General features: G+C 44.6%; 1 protein-coding gene across 1 annotated transcript in view; it reads left to right on the forward strand.

Moving 5' to 3' along the window:
* Positions 1-17721, forward strand: part of fbxl17 (F-box and leucine-rich repeat protein 17) — a 256804-nt gene that overhangs the window by 164605 nt on the left and 74478 nt on the right. The window contains exon 9 of the mRNA XM_034091053.2: positions 2183-2259. Within this exon, the coding sequence (XP_033946944.1) occupies positions 2183-2259 (77 nt within the window). The remainder of the gene's footprint in view (positions 1-2182; positions 2260-17721) is intronic.

Consider the following 17721-nt stretch of genomic DNA (forward strand, 5'->3'; position numbering starts at 1 on the left):
TTGCTTTCTTAGCTCTCCGCCTCCCACGAATGTACCCCTTCTGTCTTCATCCAACCCCTAGCTACTGTATAGAGATTTCTACTCACTCTGTTTCCTGCTGTACTTGCTTTCCATCTCTCCTCACTCCCTCTCTCATTCATTGATGTCTGATCTAATTGCTTTTGCCCTGACACTGGGGACCCGGGCACAGTGTAACAAGCTCCCAGAGGATGCTCTCCGCCCTTCGTGGCTGCATCCCTGAATCACTACTTTCTTTTTATCTGTTTCCTCCCCCCCCCTCCCCCCAGTGCATTCATTGATTCACTCAGCAGCTTTAATGCCATAGCCCCAAGACGCAAAGCATGATATTGTGATCCTGCTGGCCCAACTGAATCTAATCTAATGCGGCCCCCAGCGCAACTTAGGTTCAGGAATGACCAATTGCAACAGGTATCTTTCTATTTTCAAGAAAGCTTTTCCCATCACCATCTCAGAGTGTGCCTGAGAGAGAGAAATTGTGGAAGATAGAAAAATAGAAAAGGGCAGGATGGAACTAGATTCCTGGAGAATAAGAGAACAAATAAACAGGGAAAGGTGGGAGGGACAATGAAAAGATCGGAAAAACACAAAAACAACCTGATAACATGGAGAGGCATGCAGGGCTAGCACAACAACAATTTAATAGAAAAAGGTGAAATATGAAGATGCAGCCCAGTGAACTAAAGCAGATAGGCCAGTGCACATTTTGACAGTTTTTGCTCCTCTCACAAATAAGGATTTTAGAAATATGACACACATTTTAACTTTCCTCTCACTGCCATCTTTTCCTTCTTGATCCCACGGTGTGATATGTCACACATCAAGTGACATCCACAAATTGTGTGCCCTTAAACGAATCCTGGAGAAAAACACACAAGCATACAGATCCTGCTTTGTTCAAAATGGAAATGTCACTGAACTGTATTCCCTCTTGATCTTCATCCTATTTTCACTTCTGTCTTCTAGATAGTGAGGATGTGACATTAAATAAAAAACATGAAAGAAAAGAAGCTCATTTTCTAGCAACAAGTCCTCACACATCACACTTGGCCTACAGTGAGATTAGCCAACACAGCACACAGAAAGTGCATATGAGTAATGCATTTCAGAATAACCCCAGCTGTCAATCATATGGTGTGGAAGTGTGTGAGCACAGTATGCTATATTGTTCCCTGTTTCACTTTGACATGAGGCTCAATGATAAAAGACAGCTCAACATCACTTTTCTTTTTCTACACCTCTGCCTTCACATTCAAGTGAGAGCTGTAAAGTGTGTGTGGTTTGTGTGTGTCTCATAAATATTCATGACAGAACACCAGCATGAAGATCAAAACATTTCATCCTGAAGGTTAATAGGTCAAATGCGTTGATCAAATTCTAGTTGTTGCACACCCTCCTCTCATTAGAGGCATTTAAAGAGAATCATTTGATACAGATACTCTGATCTTCCTCCCGGCCCTCCCTAGTGAATTCTCCGGATCTCCCCCCCAGTCACACACACACACACACACACACACACACACACACACACACACACACACACACACACACACACACACACACACACACACACACACACACACACACACACACACACACACACACACACACACACACACACACACACACACACACACACACACACACACACACACACACACACACACACACACACACACACACACACACACACACACACACACACACACACACACACACACACACACACACACACACACACACACACACACACACACACAATCTGTAGGTCCTTTGGGCTCAGGCACGGGCTGAATGCAGATATCCCTCTTTGAAGTGCTCACTCTATGTCTGTGCACACTCACATGCACAACATCACACGTATAACCATGCTGCGTTAGTGCATGCTTCTCTAATCAGATCAGGTGTTTAATTATGAATGTATGTGTTAAAGTAGCAGAGGCAGAATATTCGAGCGGTTGACCCCGCAGCTATACTGTTTAACCTTTATTTTGAGTAACCGTGAGGGTTGAAATAAAGCTGCTGGGTGTGTTCATGCATTTTGCAGTTTTTGAGTCAGGTCAAAAGCGCCTTCAAGCAAATATGAAACACAATATACAAAACAAAACACAACTGCCTCAGGTGGCCCTCTAAACATTTGTTCTTTCTCTCTGTCTCTCTGTAGGTGTGTGGAAATCATCGCCAAGGAGGGGAGAAGTCTGAAGGAGCTGTATCTTGTGTCTTGTAAAATCACAGACCACGGTAGGATACTTTCAATCACTGTCCCATTGTTGCAGTCAATCTGCATTATTACCATAACGTTATTATCCGCAGTCACTACCATGATTCAGAGCTCATTCCATTTTACGACCCGCCCCCCTTATGAGACCTGCAAACAGTAAAAATATGATTGCAAAGTTTCACACGGAATAAAGTATTGTTCACTAGATCTCTTTAGTGCAGTTTATATTATAGTCTATCTAAATGTTCTAATACAACTTTGGGACTTTCGGAAACAGTTCTAAATTGGTTTGAATCCTACTTAAAGGACAGAAACAACTTTGTTTCTATAGGTAAATACTAGGGCTGTCAGTCGATTAAAATATTTAATCGCGATTAATCGCAAATTAATCGCACATTTTTGATCTGTTCTAAATGTACCTTAGAGGAATTTTTCAAGTTTTTAATACTCTTATCAACATATGAGTGGACAAATATGCTTTATGCTAATGTTTATTATCATTTGAACAATGACAAATATTCTCATGAATATTAAACACAATAACCTCTGAACATTACAAATATTCGCCTCAATTCAACCTGGAACCTCTCTCATACAATAATACAATACAAATGGTGTGTGTGTGTGTGTGTGTGTGTGTGTGTGTGTGTGTGTGTGTGTGTGTGTGTGTGTGTGTGTGTGTGTGTGTGTGTGTGTGTGTGTGTGTGTGTGTGTGTGTGTGTGTGTGTGTGTGTGTGTGTGTGTGTGTGTGTGTGTGTGTGTGTGTGTGAGTGATGGATCGTTGGAGCGATGTGCAACTCAAGGCATATGCTCGAACGGGAGCTGCCTGGACGCTGCAATCATGTTGCACTATCCGTGCCGAGTGTGCTGACTTTTTCGTACAATGTCCCGCTGTCTGGCTGCCTGCATAAAGTCAAGTGCTCGGCGCAGTTGTGTGGATAGAGCGCTCCTCTGTTTTCATTTAAACAGCTCCTTATATCCGTTAGCGCAGCTAGCTAGCACCAGATGCTAACAACACCAATGCACGTAAGGTCTCTCTCTCGCTCGCTCGGGCCACACATACACACACCCTCCCGGTCCTCCCGATGGCCAGTCGTGCCTGCCGGTGAGCGTGGAAGTGTGGTCTGCCACAAGCGGGCGGCAGGAGCGGGGCTATCAGCATCAGCTTGTAGATGGTATTTTAAACTCGATGCGCTCTGAAACTACGGGGCGGCCGAGTAAAAAAAATACACATGCGTTAATCGCGTTAAAATAATTAGTGGCGTTAATTTGTTTTTGCGTTATTAACGCGTTAACTTGACAGCCCTAGTAAATACACATCTGAGTTGACAAATATGACATGTGGGGTTCCTCAAGGCTCCATCTTGGGGCCTCTTCTCTTTAACATCTACATGTTACCACTGGCTCAGATAATGAAGAACAACAAAATAAGTTACCATAGCTATGCAGATGACACACACATTTACGTAACAATTTCACCAGGAGACTATGCTCCAATTCAAACACTGAGTAAGTGCATTGCACAAATCAATGACTGGATGTGTCAGAACTTTCTCCAATTAAACAAAGATAAAACTGAGCTAATAGTTTTTTGAGCCAAGTCAGAACGTATTAAAAGTTAGCGCTGAGCTTCAGTCTGCAATGTTCAAAACAACAGATAAAGCCAGAAATCTAGGTGTAGTCATGGACTCTGACCTGAGTTTCAACAGTCACATTAAAACAGTTACTAAATCAGTCTACTATCACCTAAAGAATATATCTAGGATTAAAAGACTAATGTCACAGCAGGATTTGGAAAAACTTGTCCATGCCTTTATCTTCAGTAGACTCGACTACTGTAATGGTGTCTTCACAGGTCTCACTAAAAAATCTATTAGGAAGCTGCAGCTGATTCAGAACGCCGCTGCTCGAGTCCTCACTAACACTAAGAAAGTGGATCACATCACTCCTGTTCTGAAGTCTTTACACTGGCTTCCTGTGTGTCAAAGGATAGATTTCAAAATATTGCTGCTGGTTTATAAAGCACTGAATGGTTTAGGCCCAAAATACATTACTGACCTCCTGCTAAATTATGAACCATCCAGATCTCTCAGGTCTTCAGGGACTGGTCAGCTTTCTGTCCCCAGAGTCAGAACTAAACATGGTAAAGCAGCGTTCAGTTATTATGCTCCAAATATCTGGAACAAACTCCCAGAAACCTGCAGGTCCGCTGCAACTCTGACTACTTTTAAATCCAGGCTGAGGACTTTTCTTTTTGTCGCTGCTTTTAATTGAACTATTCATATCTTAAACTACACTGTAACTTTTATCCATGTATTTTTCCTTTTAATGTTTATTTTATTAGCTTTTCTTTTTTAATGCTTAATGTCTTTCATTTTTTGTAAAGCACTTTGAATTGCCTTGTGTTGAAAAGTGCTATATAAATAAACTTGCCTTGCCTTGCCTTACAAGTCGGCAGCAACGCTTCAAACAGAGAGGATGCTGTCTTTATCTGGCTTCATGTTTGAGACGTTAAATATTGTTTCAGAAGTATGTGTCGCATACGATGACTGCTCCTGGCAGGATTTCTATGCGTTTGTTTGAGTCTGTGGATTGAATCTATTTATGTTGTCTAACAGGAGACATACATGCTGTTTTCCTTCCCAGTGTACAGTCTTGCTATCCCTCTAGCACCATCTCCCCTGTATTGTGTTTACACTCCCACCTCTGCTTGATTCCACTCTGCCATATGTTGTGCAGATTATTTCTTAGTCTTTTATCACCTGCAGTACAATGCAACATTGGAGCATTTTAGTACGGAAGCGTCAGGAATTGCAATGCTACTTCCTTGTGTGGCAGTCTTTGTCTGTGTTTTTGTATGTGGTTTTGTGTGTATGTGTACCCTGGGAGTTCCAGTACCGAACTATTGCTTCTGGGTGCTTTTTCTTTTTTAAAGATACCCAATATAACACAATCTGAGGTTATTTCTATAATTTTTTTTCTGATCACCTAACCCACAAATGACAAATGACCCACTGTGCTCAAAACACTGATCCAAGTATGATAAAAACACGTTTGCTTGAGTCTCATTTTAAGGTATGCTTACTTGTTATTCAGATAAGTTCTGTAATGACCAACTTTCAAAAACTAGGGTTTGCCTGTTTATGGTATTCAGTGTCTGAATGAATACCATATTCTAAATAAAAAAAGGGACTATGAAATACTTAAATACTTAACACGAAATGCTTGCTGGAGTCATACATCTGCTACTGAAGGTTAGTTTATATTTCTTTAAACTAAAGGGCACAAGTAGCTTATGCTTTTGATAGTTTTGTGTTTGATAATGCTTCAGTTGTTTGTGTTTTAACTTGCTGTTGTCTGGATGATAAGCTTGCTGAGAATTGCTCAAAGGAACTACTGAGATAAGAGACTTCTGCCTGGTAGTCCCTTGGTGTTTTCTTTCGAGCTTAGAGAGCTTAGACTGGCACTGGAGATGCTTTCTTGCGTGTGCCTGTAAAGCACATTGAGATGATGGGATGTACAGATGAATTCGACCGATGTGATGCTGTTTTATTAACTTTTGATACTGGGGCAGATGCAAGATGTGTGTTTGAACTCAGGAAATGATATTCATAGGCAGTGCAGCTGTTGTGGCTTCAGTTTTAGTGCCTGTCTAATTGATACACAATTTAGTTCTCTCTTGCTGCACTCGTACTTGGGTAATTGTTTAAATGTCTTTACAATGGGAACTATGCTGGCTGGTCTGTATGGTGCCTGCTTTCAACTAGTACGCCTGTAGAAAATCTCGAGTTGAGCCTGAAAATTGATTAAAGTGTATTCTGGCAGTGAGTTAGGGTCAAAATACCAAATCGGGCGACATATTGGAATGCTACATCCACTTTTTCTAATGTTGAAAAATTCTACTTTACCGGCAAGCCACATCATAATATTTTTTTCTGAATTGGGTATTAGAGAATTACAAATGTATCTCTAGCTATTGGCTACCTTTCGTATGGATCTTCATCACCCCAATCCTCTGCTGCCATGTTTTGCCCATCCTTTTGGGGTTTTACTCGAAAACAGATATGAGAAAGGTTAATACAAGGCACAATTATTCAGAGGTTTCTCCAGCAAAGATGCGAATATATCACGTGTGTTGCCACAAAGTGCACGAGCTGCAGTGTGCTGCTGACTTCTTTGAGTTACAGTGGAGATAATCACCTTGACCTTTCTGAACCTGAACCTCAACTGCGGGTGAGAAGCGTTATGTGGGCGTGTGTCCACTGTTGTTTGATTAATGACTCCAAGATCACAATAGTACGTTAAACCAGCATCGCACACAACCACCCTCCTATATATCCCCCTCCTCCTGGTGCCCTCTAATCATTTTGACCAAGATGAATTGTTGATATCTGATCTTCTTCCCTCACTAATGACCCCTCCGGCCCCCTCTGGCTGATGATGTGCTCTGTGTGTATTTATGTGTGTATGTGTCTTTCCAGAATAGAGATGCCTGTTGTAGGAGCTTTGTGTTCTAACAAAATGATTGGTGGATTTCCTGCCCCAGTCTGTGATAAATTAAATAACAGAAATTAGATTTGACATCAGCCAAGCCGGCCCCCGTTTTTTCCTCCCATCTCCTGTGCTAATTATTTTTTTATTAATGGCCTCTCTGAGTGCATTTGAGATGTCCACAAGCCTCTTACATCTGAGTGTTCTGTTTTTTCCTCCCAGCTTTTGCTTCCTCCTTTTTTTATAGGAGCTTTGAGGACGGATAGACAGAGGGACCTAAAAACAGGTTTAGATGACAGAAAAATGGAGCTAGGCAACATGTAATTTTACTCCCAGCGCAGATGGTTTTGGAGATTATTTTGTGGGGAAGAGGAAACAAATGTAAAAGGCGAGGATAGAGCTGTTTTGGCGTAATGATCTCACTGAAAGCCTTATTAGTGCTGTGAAAAAAAACAACCTAGAATTTTCTCTCGTTCATTAAAGAGCATGGAAAATAATTTGCTTTAATAACATGTTGGTCGCACTCAGGCAGCATAGAGACGTATTAAACACCTGGATTCTTTGACTCTCATTATGTTTTCATGAGATTTATGCATTTCAGTTCCTCACATCTGTAACTCATGATTGATGATGACTAATAGTCATGCTGCTGAAAGGTTTATTTAAACCTCTACAATTATTCACTCAACATTTCCTCTGTCCTTCATTCAACGCTCTGTTTTCTTTTCGCTACTTAAAGGTAGGGTAGGTAAGAATGGAGAAACCAGCTCGAGTGCGCAAGAATTTGAAACTACGCAGCCGAAAAAAATCCTCCAACACGCACGAACGCGCACATGACCAATGAGGGCACGAGATAAGTTTGTGCACAGATGGAAGGCTGACAGGCAGGTAGGCCATCCAGTTATTTTAGCCGGGCCAACAAGTGTTTCTGAAGTAAATTACCTACCCTACCTTTAAGGATTTCTCCCACATGTTTCTTTCAAGCATTTTTGTTTATATCCCTGTCTTATCAAAATCTATTAACACACACCCCACACACACAAACGTTCCCATGCACATTTATATCAACACTCTACTATGTTACACATAAACTAAGATTGACTCTAGAGGTAATAGATGCACAAAGTACAGTTCTCATTCATAACACTCCGTTCGATGTCTCACTATGGGATGCGCCTCATCGCGGAGCAAACAGAAGCATCAATCTCATTACGCCAATCCTGATTGGCTGGTGATCTTGACGTCAACGTCAGGGGAAATCACCCCCTATAAGTAGCCTGCGCCACGACGCATGCGTCATTCAAACACCTCTTCTTGCTTCAGAGCACATCTCTAATGGTAGCCGGGCTAGCTTAACAGTCCACAGACTGAACCAAAGCTAATTTTTGGTCGACGGGTGTTAGCCGGCTACCCTATTCTGCCTTACAGAAGAGTATGATACTAACACACCAGTTAGTATTATAGTCAACCTCGCCGTTCTTCCTCTGGAATTAAGGTAAGATTTTGACTTTCAAGTTAGCAACACACCCGTTGCTGGCTTGTGCTTTTTTCCCTTACTGCCGACACCACGGTAGCGAGGACGTTTTTTCTTTTCTCTTCTCACGGAGGAGAAAAGGATTAAAAGAATATTACCACACCAGGTAATATTCTTTGAGAAAAAAGACCCACACTGCCTTTTTTTTCTCCGGATTAAAGACAGATTGGGAACACTTTTTTCTCGACGGCGAACGAAATGGACGCCTCTCTCCCTCACACCAGAGGAGTCAGGGACTCGGAGGCTCGACTCGGAGGCTGCGGGTTGAAGATATCAGGCACAGACTCACACCAGGTCTGCTCGTCCTGCCTCGGGCTGGAACACGCCCAGGAGGCTATTGACAACCCCGGCTCGTGCGGGCATTGTGCCCGCCTCACCATAAAGAGCCTCCGCCGACGGTTAGCACGACAAGCTAGCCTGTCGGGACAGGATCCCCTCATGTCCACTGATTGGCCGGCTGGCAATCAAGACGCGGGGGCGTCCGCCGCAGAGACTGAGTCCCTCACCTTTACGGTCTGGGGCTCATCAACTGCGGCAGCCGCGGAACCGGATTCCCGCGCCATATCAGGCCGGGACCCGGTGGTGGCAAAAGACGCGGGAACGGGGCCCCACGCTATACCAAGCTGGGGCTCCCGGCTGGACCTCACCATGGTTTCACCCGCGGAGGATGTCCTAGAATTGGATTACATGGAGGACGAAGAGGATGCCTCTGAGTTCCTCCTGTCTGATTCGGACGAGCAAGAAGACGGCATCTTCGTGTCACCAGCTCAGGCTGCAAAGCCGGGAGCGATGGCTGCTCTCCCGGGCGATAGCACACCAGCTTCGCCCTGTCTAAGCATGGACCTGCAAGCCGTTTGTCAGCGCGCTGCGGCCAGACTAGACAAGTTGGCCGAGAAAATCTCCGGTTCCGGCTGCAGCTCAGGCTCAGCCAACCCAGAATTTCGGCCAGCAGTCGAGGAAGAAGAAGCGAGCGGCGTGACAGCCCCTCCTTCTCCCCTCCGTGAATGTGTTCCCGCCGCCTCGAGAGATGCCTAAACACCATCCTTAAGTCCGCACAAACACATGTCACACGTTGGTTGATTCCTCTGTCATAAAACATTTGCCGCTGACGCATCCAGGCTTCAGGCCGAGGGCGCAGCTCAAAAAAATGAAAAGGAGATCAATAAAACCAATAAGCAGCCCGCCAATTTTCTCCCCTTTTGAGAGCAGCTACGGCATCTCTCAAAAGGCGGATTATTGACGGGTCCGTGAAGCCACCGCCACGCGCATGCGCAGTGCCGGCTGGGGTCGTGAAGGCTCCACCGTCTCGCGCATGCGCAGTGCCGGCTGGAGCTGTAAAGGCACCACCGTCACACGCATGCGCAGTGCCGGCTGGAGCCGTAAACGTGACATCTCAGCTGGCTCTAAGGAGCATACAGCAGGAGATACTCACGACATCTGCCTGGGCTTCTCAAAACAGTTATACTTTATCTGTTTTCACAAACCCAGAGAGAGTCAACCCATATTCTGGAGAGAGAGGTTCTCTCTCCTAGAAAGAAGGGTTTTATCTATAATGCCCACCGAGCGGAGTCAGATTACGGGGAAAAATGTCCGCGTAAAGCACCCACTCAACCCACTCACCCACGGCGTGCGGAGAGTTTTGGTTATTATGTAATGCGTAGTGGCACTAAACCCGACTTTTCTAGTGCGGGACGCGCCTACGGGTGCTGTCCTTTCACAGAAGGTGGTCACCACGGACGCAGGTCAGACAGGCTGATAGGGTATTTACGAAGGTCGCCCGGTGAGAGGTCCCTAGAGCAGAGACCTCCAGCGGGCACACGTAAACTACCCGGAGCTTTTAGCGGTGTTCCCCACCCTAAAACGCTTCCTGCCTTCTCTCAGAGGACACCATGTCCTCGTGAGGACAGACAACACGATATCGTGTATGAACCGCCAGGGGAGGTTGCGTTGTCTCCAGTCACACACACTGGCACACAAATTATCCCTTGGAGCGGCAGACGTCTCCTCTCTCTGAGAGCGACACAGGTACCGGGAGTTATGCACCTCGGGACAGAATTACTGTCCAGAGGTGCACCACTCTATGCAGACTGGACTCCTCATCCAAGGATCGTGAGTCCGCTGTGGGTGCGTTACGGCGGAGCCGCGTTAAGTCTGTTCGCAAAAGGAGAAAATGCTCAATGACAGCTGTTCTCTTTAATGCACGATTTAAACGCACTGTTAGGCGGGGACACACTCGTACACGATTGACCTCCGGGTCCTCTGTACGCGTTCCCACCCCTGGCTCTGTTACCCCCAACTCTGGCCAGAGTGAAGGAGCAACGCCACACACTTACTCTGATGTTTCCGCCCTAGCCCGTAATGTACGGGCTGGCGGAGATATATCAGCTGTTGTGCGGGCAGCCATGGCAGCCCCCACCACGCAGGGATAGATTGTCTCAGGCGGGGGGGGGGGGGGGGGGGCGATCCTTCACCCACGCCCAGAGCGCGGGGCACTATGGGCCTGACCCGTGAGTGCTACAATCTGAATACAGTGGGACTCCCTCAGAAGGTGATAAACACTATTCAGAGTGCGAGAGCTTCCTCCACCAGGTCTCTTTACGACTGTAAGTGGAGGGTGTTTGAGGAGTGGTGCCTTCAAGAAGGACACATCTCTTTTCAATGTCCTGTCGGGGTGATTTTATCATTTCTACAGGACTTAATCGAAAAACACAGAGCTTTCTCCACGATCAAGGTGTACCTGGCTGCTATTGCTGCATGCCATGTGGGCTTTGAGGGTAAGACGGCTAGCCAACATCCTTTGGTTTGCCGTTTTATGAAGGGAGCTCGCAGGCTCCTCCCTGTCTCCAGGTCGCTGGTGCCCTTATGAGACCTGGCAGTGGTTTTAAATGGGCTCAAAATGACCCCATTTGAACCCCTGGAAGGAGCTGACATGAAACATCTGTCACTCAAGACAGTGCTGTTACTGGCCCTGGCATCCGCCAAGCGGGTCAGCGATATCCATGCACTGTCTGTACATCCCTCATGCACTCAGTTTGCCCCAGGGCAAACGAGAGTGTTGTTGAAACCCAACCCTGCCTTTACACCAAGGGTGGTTGGTTCGTGTACCCCAATTGACATTGAGGCATTTCCTCCGCAGCTGGTTTCCTCCGGGGATAAGATAAGATAAGATGAACCTTTATTAATCCCCGAGGGGAAATTCAGTTGTACAAAGCAGCAACAGGGTAAGCGTGAAAAAAAAAACAGTACAGAAAAGATTCACACAGATCAATAAAATCTAAAATCAATAACATAAAATCAAGGAAATAATGATAATAATAATAAAAGACTATACAAATAGGAGATAAATAAAAATAAGAGTAAAATAACTGTCAGCATATATACATATTTCGTCATCATCTAAGTTATAAAGTGCATAATAAGTTAAAGTGACAAGTTAACCTGGGTTGTGAAAACAGTGTATATTTATGACCAGTGATTTAATTTGATTTCTTTTTCATCATTAACCCCTTGTTGTGCAGCCTGATGGCTACAGGCACAAAGGACTGTCCGAGGCGCTTGGTGCGTTGTGGTGGAGGGATGAGTCTGTGGCTGAACGTACTCCTCATCTTCACTAGCTCTGCGTGGAGTGAGTGGGAGGGGTTCTCTAGGATGCTGTCGAGCTTCCTCCTCGTCCTCCCCTCTGCCACCCCCTCCAGATTGTCCAGTTGTACTCCAACTACAGAGCTAGCCTTCCTCACCAGCTTGTTCAGCCTGCCAGTGTCCCTAGTGTTTGTGTTTCCACCCCAGCACACCACAGCAAAGAAGAGCACACTGGCCACCACAGACTGGTAGAACATCTGCAGCAGCAGGATCTGTTGTGTCCAGTCCGGGCTTTACACACATATATGGACAGATCAAAAGAGCTTCGTCTTAATGACCAACTCTTCGTGTCCTGGGCTAAACCACACAAGGGTAAGCCTGTTACTAAGCAACGGCTCTCCCACTGGATCGTGGAGGCGATTGCTTTGGCCTATACGAGTCAGAATCTGCAAGCACCTTCGGGTCTGCGGGCTCACTTGACTCGGGGCCTGGCTACATCCTGGGCTTTGTTCAAGGGTGTTTCCATCCAAGACATCTGTGCAGCGGTAAGCTGGTCTTCGCCGCTCACTTTTGTCCGCTTTTACAGGCTAGACGTCTCCGCTCCAAGCGTGGCCCGAGCAATGCTGGGCACCTTGTTGAGTCGGGACTCCACCTGTTAAATTCTGGTTGATCGGTGATCTTCGAGATAAGCTCGTCTGGCAATACGGGAGCTACAATATCCCATAGTGAGACATCGAACGGAGTGTTATGAATGAGAACTATAGGTTACTTACGTAACCCCAGTCCTCAGAGTAACATGAAGTGAGATGTCTCACCAGACGGCCCTCCTTGCTATGGTGAAGCGAGAAGAGGTGCTTATTTTGAATGACGCATGCGTCGTGGCGCAGGCTACTTATAGGGGGTGATTTCCCCTGACGTTGACGTCAAGATCACCAGCCAATCAGGATTGGCGTAATGAGATTGATGCTTCTGTTTGCTCCGCGATGAGGCGCATCCCATAGTGAGACATCTCACTTCATGTTACTCTGAGACTGGGGTTACGTAAGTAACCTGTAGTTCACTACTGTGCTACTACAATTAAACTAAAATTAAATGAGAGGTTTTCTAAATGAACTCATGGGAAATGACCGCTTTGCACAGTGACTGCCCGATTCAACAACAATAATGGTTATTTGATTGTTTTAAGAAGGGGGTCTATTAACACGGACATTTTATTTTAGTTTAAATTATTTAATTGACACTTTATGATAATTCATTATATAATCATTGCTATTTATATAGCGTTTGACTCTACAGAAGGGTTGTCAAAGGTATCCACATATGGTGAAGTATGCCCCCTACTCTAATAAGACACTTGGAGTACTCTGTAGTTCTTGGACTACAAAAACTGAAAAACCCATATTGAATTTATTTAGCATTAACCTGGGACTCATGGGTATTTTAATAACTAATATTTTCAAATGGAGACCCTCCAGCTGCAGGCCCTTGGACAGTTTTAGTCCTGACCCTTTATGTAAGAACCTATAATCTAAGAATCACCCACTTACAGTATCACTGCTACTTCCAGGCTTCCAGGGGCGTATACACTTTCCAGCACATCCAATAATTGTGCATTTAAATGTCCTGTTACTGCAGTTACAACGCTAATACTCTGAATCGGAAATGTAGTGGCATCCAAGGTTTCCTTTTGCCACTATAGAGCGGGGTTGACGACACGCAATCCAAAGCAATAAGCAGCCGAAGGTTTTCAGTCCAAAAATGTAATTTATTAACAAAAAAGTATTGACTTAAATAGTCTCAAAATAACAAATCTAAATCAATATTTCGGCGATATACTTTCTTATATAAACTATACTTTGCAGTCCAATTTGCAACACTAATTCTGTTTACAATTTGCGGTCGAAAAACTGTTCCGCTCCCCGTCTCATCAGGTCTCAGAGCACCGCGGCTGTCCTCAATTACCTCACTTAAATAAACACCGGAAGGTACAAGGAAACGGATCATATTTACAATTTAAAATAAACAATAATTTCATCAAAAGATATTCACCATGGCAATATAAATCATTTTACATCATTAATTCATTTATCAAATTATGAATCCAAATAATAACGTTGACTTCATTGTGGCTCTAACATACCGGCCCCTAATTGTTGACGCAGTAGCAAAACAATTAATACATTATAATAGAGCCAAAAAACAAGCTTATTTATTTATAAAGCTTTGTTGGGTAAACTCCCGTATTATATCTGCTCTCTGATAACACAGAGAGTTGCAAGCAGCTATTGTCTGAGGTCACATGATGTAGTCTTGTTAGATGTGCCAAGAGCAAGGACTGTCTTAGGTAAGACAGCTTTTATGTGCGCAGCTCCACTTGCTTGGAACAATCTTCAGCAAGAATTGAAACTGAGCAATCTCATTCCTCTGCATGTTTTTAAAGCTAGGCTAAATGAAATGCTCGTTGATACTATGGGCACTTGTAAATGTCTATAACTATGTAAATGTATCCTGTAAAAATAATGTATGATGTCCTTTATTGTTTTATGTTTCATGTGGAACCTATATGCTGCAGGTCTCCCTTAAAAAAGAGATATCTGATCTCAATGGGACCAATCTGATTAAATAAAGGTAACAAAAAAAAAAGCAGTTACGCAAAATGTAACTGTCATCAATATACAATCTTTGTCATAGTTCATAGTCCAATGTTTGTGTTAGGTGTTTTTGTATGAGTTCAAGAGAAAGGGGGGGAGCATGTGTGTGTATGTGTCATACTGGGTGTCAGAGGTTACTAGCACATGACACCTTGTGTTCAATCAACTGCTTCCAGAAGCAGACAGAGCTTGACAATTGGTCGCTGTAAGGTGCTACTCTTGGTTTTCACCAAGACACTTCGGACAAGCCCTTTCGACCCTGACAATGTCTTTATCACCCGGCCCATTTGCCAGGAATTTCTTGGTGCTGTATTATCCACGATGACGACGAGATCATTGGGGCGAAGGTTCTGTTTGGGGTTGTGCCATTTGACTCGCTGTTGCATGATTGGGAGATATTCTCTTATCCATCTCCTCCAGAAGAGATCTGCGAGGTATTGTGCCTATCTCCATCTCCTCCGTGAGTACAAGTCCTCCTTGTGAAAGAGTCCAGGTGGCATAATCGGTTTTGACTTTAGCAGAAGGAGGTGATTTGGCGTGAGGGGTTCGAGATCGTTTGGGTCACTTGAAACTGTAGTTAATGGTCTGTCATTCATGATGCTCTCAACTTCGCACAAAGCTGTCTGTAGAGTCTCATCATCCAATCTCTGTTCTTTTAGAACGGAACACAGCATCTTACAGGTCTGATGAGCCTCTCCCAAACTCCACCATGGTGGGCTCCATATGGCGGATTAAAAGTAAATTTTACTCCGTCCCTGAGTAATGCATTTTGAATCTTGTGTTGATTCAGGTCTTTAAGAGCAGCTCTTAGCTCTTTCTGTGCTCCCACAAAGTTTGTGCCGTTGTCTGTCCTGATGCTTGTCACTTGCCCTCTGCGACATATGAATCTGCGCAAAGCATTGATGCAGGAGTCAGTGTCCAAAGAGCTCGAAACTTCCAGATGTATGGCACGACTCACGAGGCAGTTGAAGATCACTCCCCAACGTTTTACATTTGCTCTGCCTCGTTTAACCTCGTTTAACCTCCAGTCAATACCAACATGAGTAAAAGGTGGTAGATCTGGAGACACCCGATCCTCGGGGAGGTCAGCCATTTTCTGCTCTCCAACTGTGGCATTCTTCGGCAGAAAACACAGGCTCTGATTATTTTTATGGCTGCCGAGTTAGCACGAGGCAACCAGAATCTTTGATTTAGTCTTGAGAGCATGTGGCTTCTCCCCGAGTGTCCAATCTGCTGATGGATGTGGCCCAGGATCAGTTTGGATATAGTAGAGTCTTTGGGCAGGACAATGGGGTTCTTCAGACCCATTGGCATTGCCAATTTGCTTATTCGTCCTCCCACTCTTAATATGCCTTCAACTAATATTGGGTCCAGCTTCCTGATAGAGCTGCTTGCTCTTACTTGCCTTCCTTTCTCCAAAAGTGCAAGTTCCTGAGAGAAGTGACGTCTTTGCTCAAAGTGAATTATTGACTTTTCAGCTTCTCTAATGTCCTCCACAGACAGATGTTGTGATCCAAATGTCAACTTTAGCTTGTTCATTTTGTCCTTTAAGGATTTCAAAAGAGTCCAATCTGGGGCAAGGTCAGCTTTTGCAGATTTCCTTCTTTGATTTAGCAGAAGAAGAATTCCCCTTAATTTAAGTATCCAAGCAACCCCTCTCTGCAGTCTGCTCCATGATAAGTAATACTCAAACAGTTTGCTGGTTGGGTTGGTTTCGTGGACACTCAAACTGTTAACTGCTACGTCCTTTCTAACCTCTGGGTCCTCTGATGGAATAAGGCCCAGGTTCTTAGGTGTTTTTGGCCAATATTCCTTTTCCTTTTCCAGATACTTAGGTCCTGTTATCCACCTTGATGTCTTTACAAAGTCTTCTACATGCAGCCCACGGGATGCATCGTCGGTAGGGTTGTCCATGGAGCTCACATGCCTCCACTGCTTCTCCTGAGACAGGTCCTTGAGTTCTACTGAGCTTGATGCTATCTCCATGAACCTTTTGTCTTCACCTGGCATTTCCTTCTTCTCTTCATAATCTTTTTCCGAGAAGTCCTGATTGTATTGTGTGATGAGGAGATCATTCTGGTTGGCTACTGATATTCTGTTGACCATTGTGACCATAGGTCCGGATTCCACAACAGTACAAGCGTTGAGTGGTCCATTTACCACCCATCCAAACACTGTCCTGACTGCATATGGTCCATTTCCTTGACTTCTTATTATGTCCCAAGGTTCCATTGCCTTAGGAACATCAACTCTTATTAGTAGCTCTATGTCAGCATCAATTTCTTTCAGCTGTATGTCACTTAGATAAGGCCATCTTTCCAGATCCTTTTGGGTAGGTACATTTTCTTTTGAGACAGGAATCTTACTCTGTGTGTACACCTGACTGTTAAGGTAAGTACTGCCATCTACATTTCCTATCTCCTATCCTTTGAGTTCGTAATTCTTTACAAGTCTTTCCTGACCCATTGTTCGTAGAACGACTGTCTTTTTTCGTGATTTGGGATTCGGCTGTCTCATTAGATTCTCTTTGCAGAATGACACTGAACTGCCGGGATCAAGAAAAGCATAGGTTGAGATAAACTTATCTCCTTTGTGAACCTTGACTCGAACAGGCACTATGGCTAGGGCACAATCCCTACCGGCCCCAGTAGCTTCACCAGCTGAGACAAGTGCACTGTTGACCCAAGCTCCTTTTGTTTCAGTAGGGGGAGGCTTTTGTAGAAGTGGACTGTCAATGTGAAGTATTGTTGGGTGACTCTTTTGACACGTTTGACATGTCAGCCTTTTCCTACAGTTCCTGCTCATATGACCCCTCATCAAACATCCAAAACAATAACCATTTATCTTCAAAAAGTCAACCTTTTCCTTGTGTGGATGATTTTTGAACTGATGGCAATCAGTCAGCACGTGCTTGCCTTTACAAAAGTAGCAAAAAGAGGCAGGACTGCCCCCTTGTGGCTGTTTGAAGGTGCAACGCTGCTCTGTGTTTGACGGTGCGGCGCTGCTCTCCTGATCACATGCTGCTGCGATGATGGTGGCAAAGCTGCTGCCTCTACTTTTAGGTGTTCTATGGCTCATGGGTTGGCTCCTAGTGGCCATCCTTGGGCTAGAGATGTGGCGATCCTGTATATCCCCAAATAATGGGTCCAGGAGTATTTTAGCTTGTTTTTCCATAAGCTCCACAAGGTCACAAAATCTAGCTCACTCCTTTGTTCTCTGTAATATAT

The sequence above is a fragment of the Pseudochaenichthys georgianus genome, chromosome 9, assembly GCF_902827115.2.
Source record: "Pseudochaenichthys georgianus chromosome 9, fPseGeo1.2, whole genome shotgun sequence".
Taxonomy (NCBI): Eukaryota; Metazoa; Chordata; class Actinopteri; order Perciformes; family Channichthyidae; genus Pseudochaenichthys; species Pseudochaenichthys georgianus.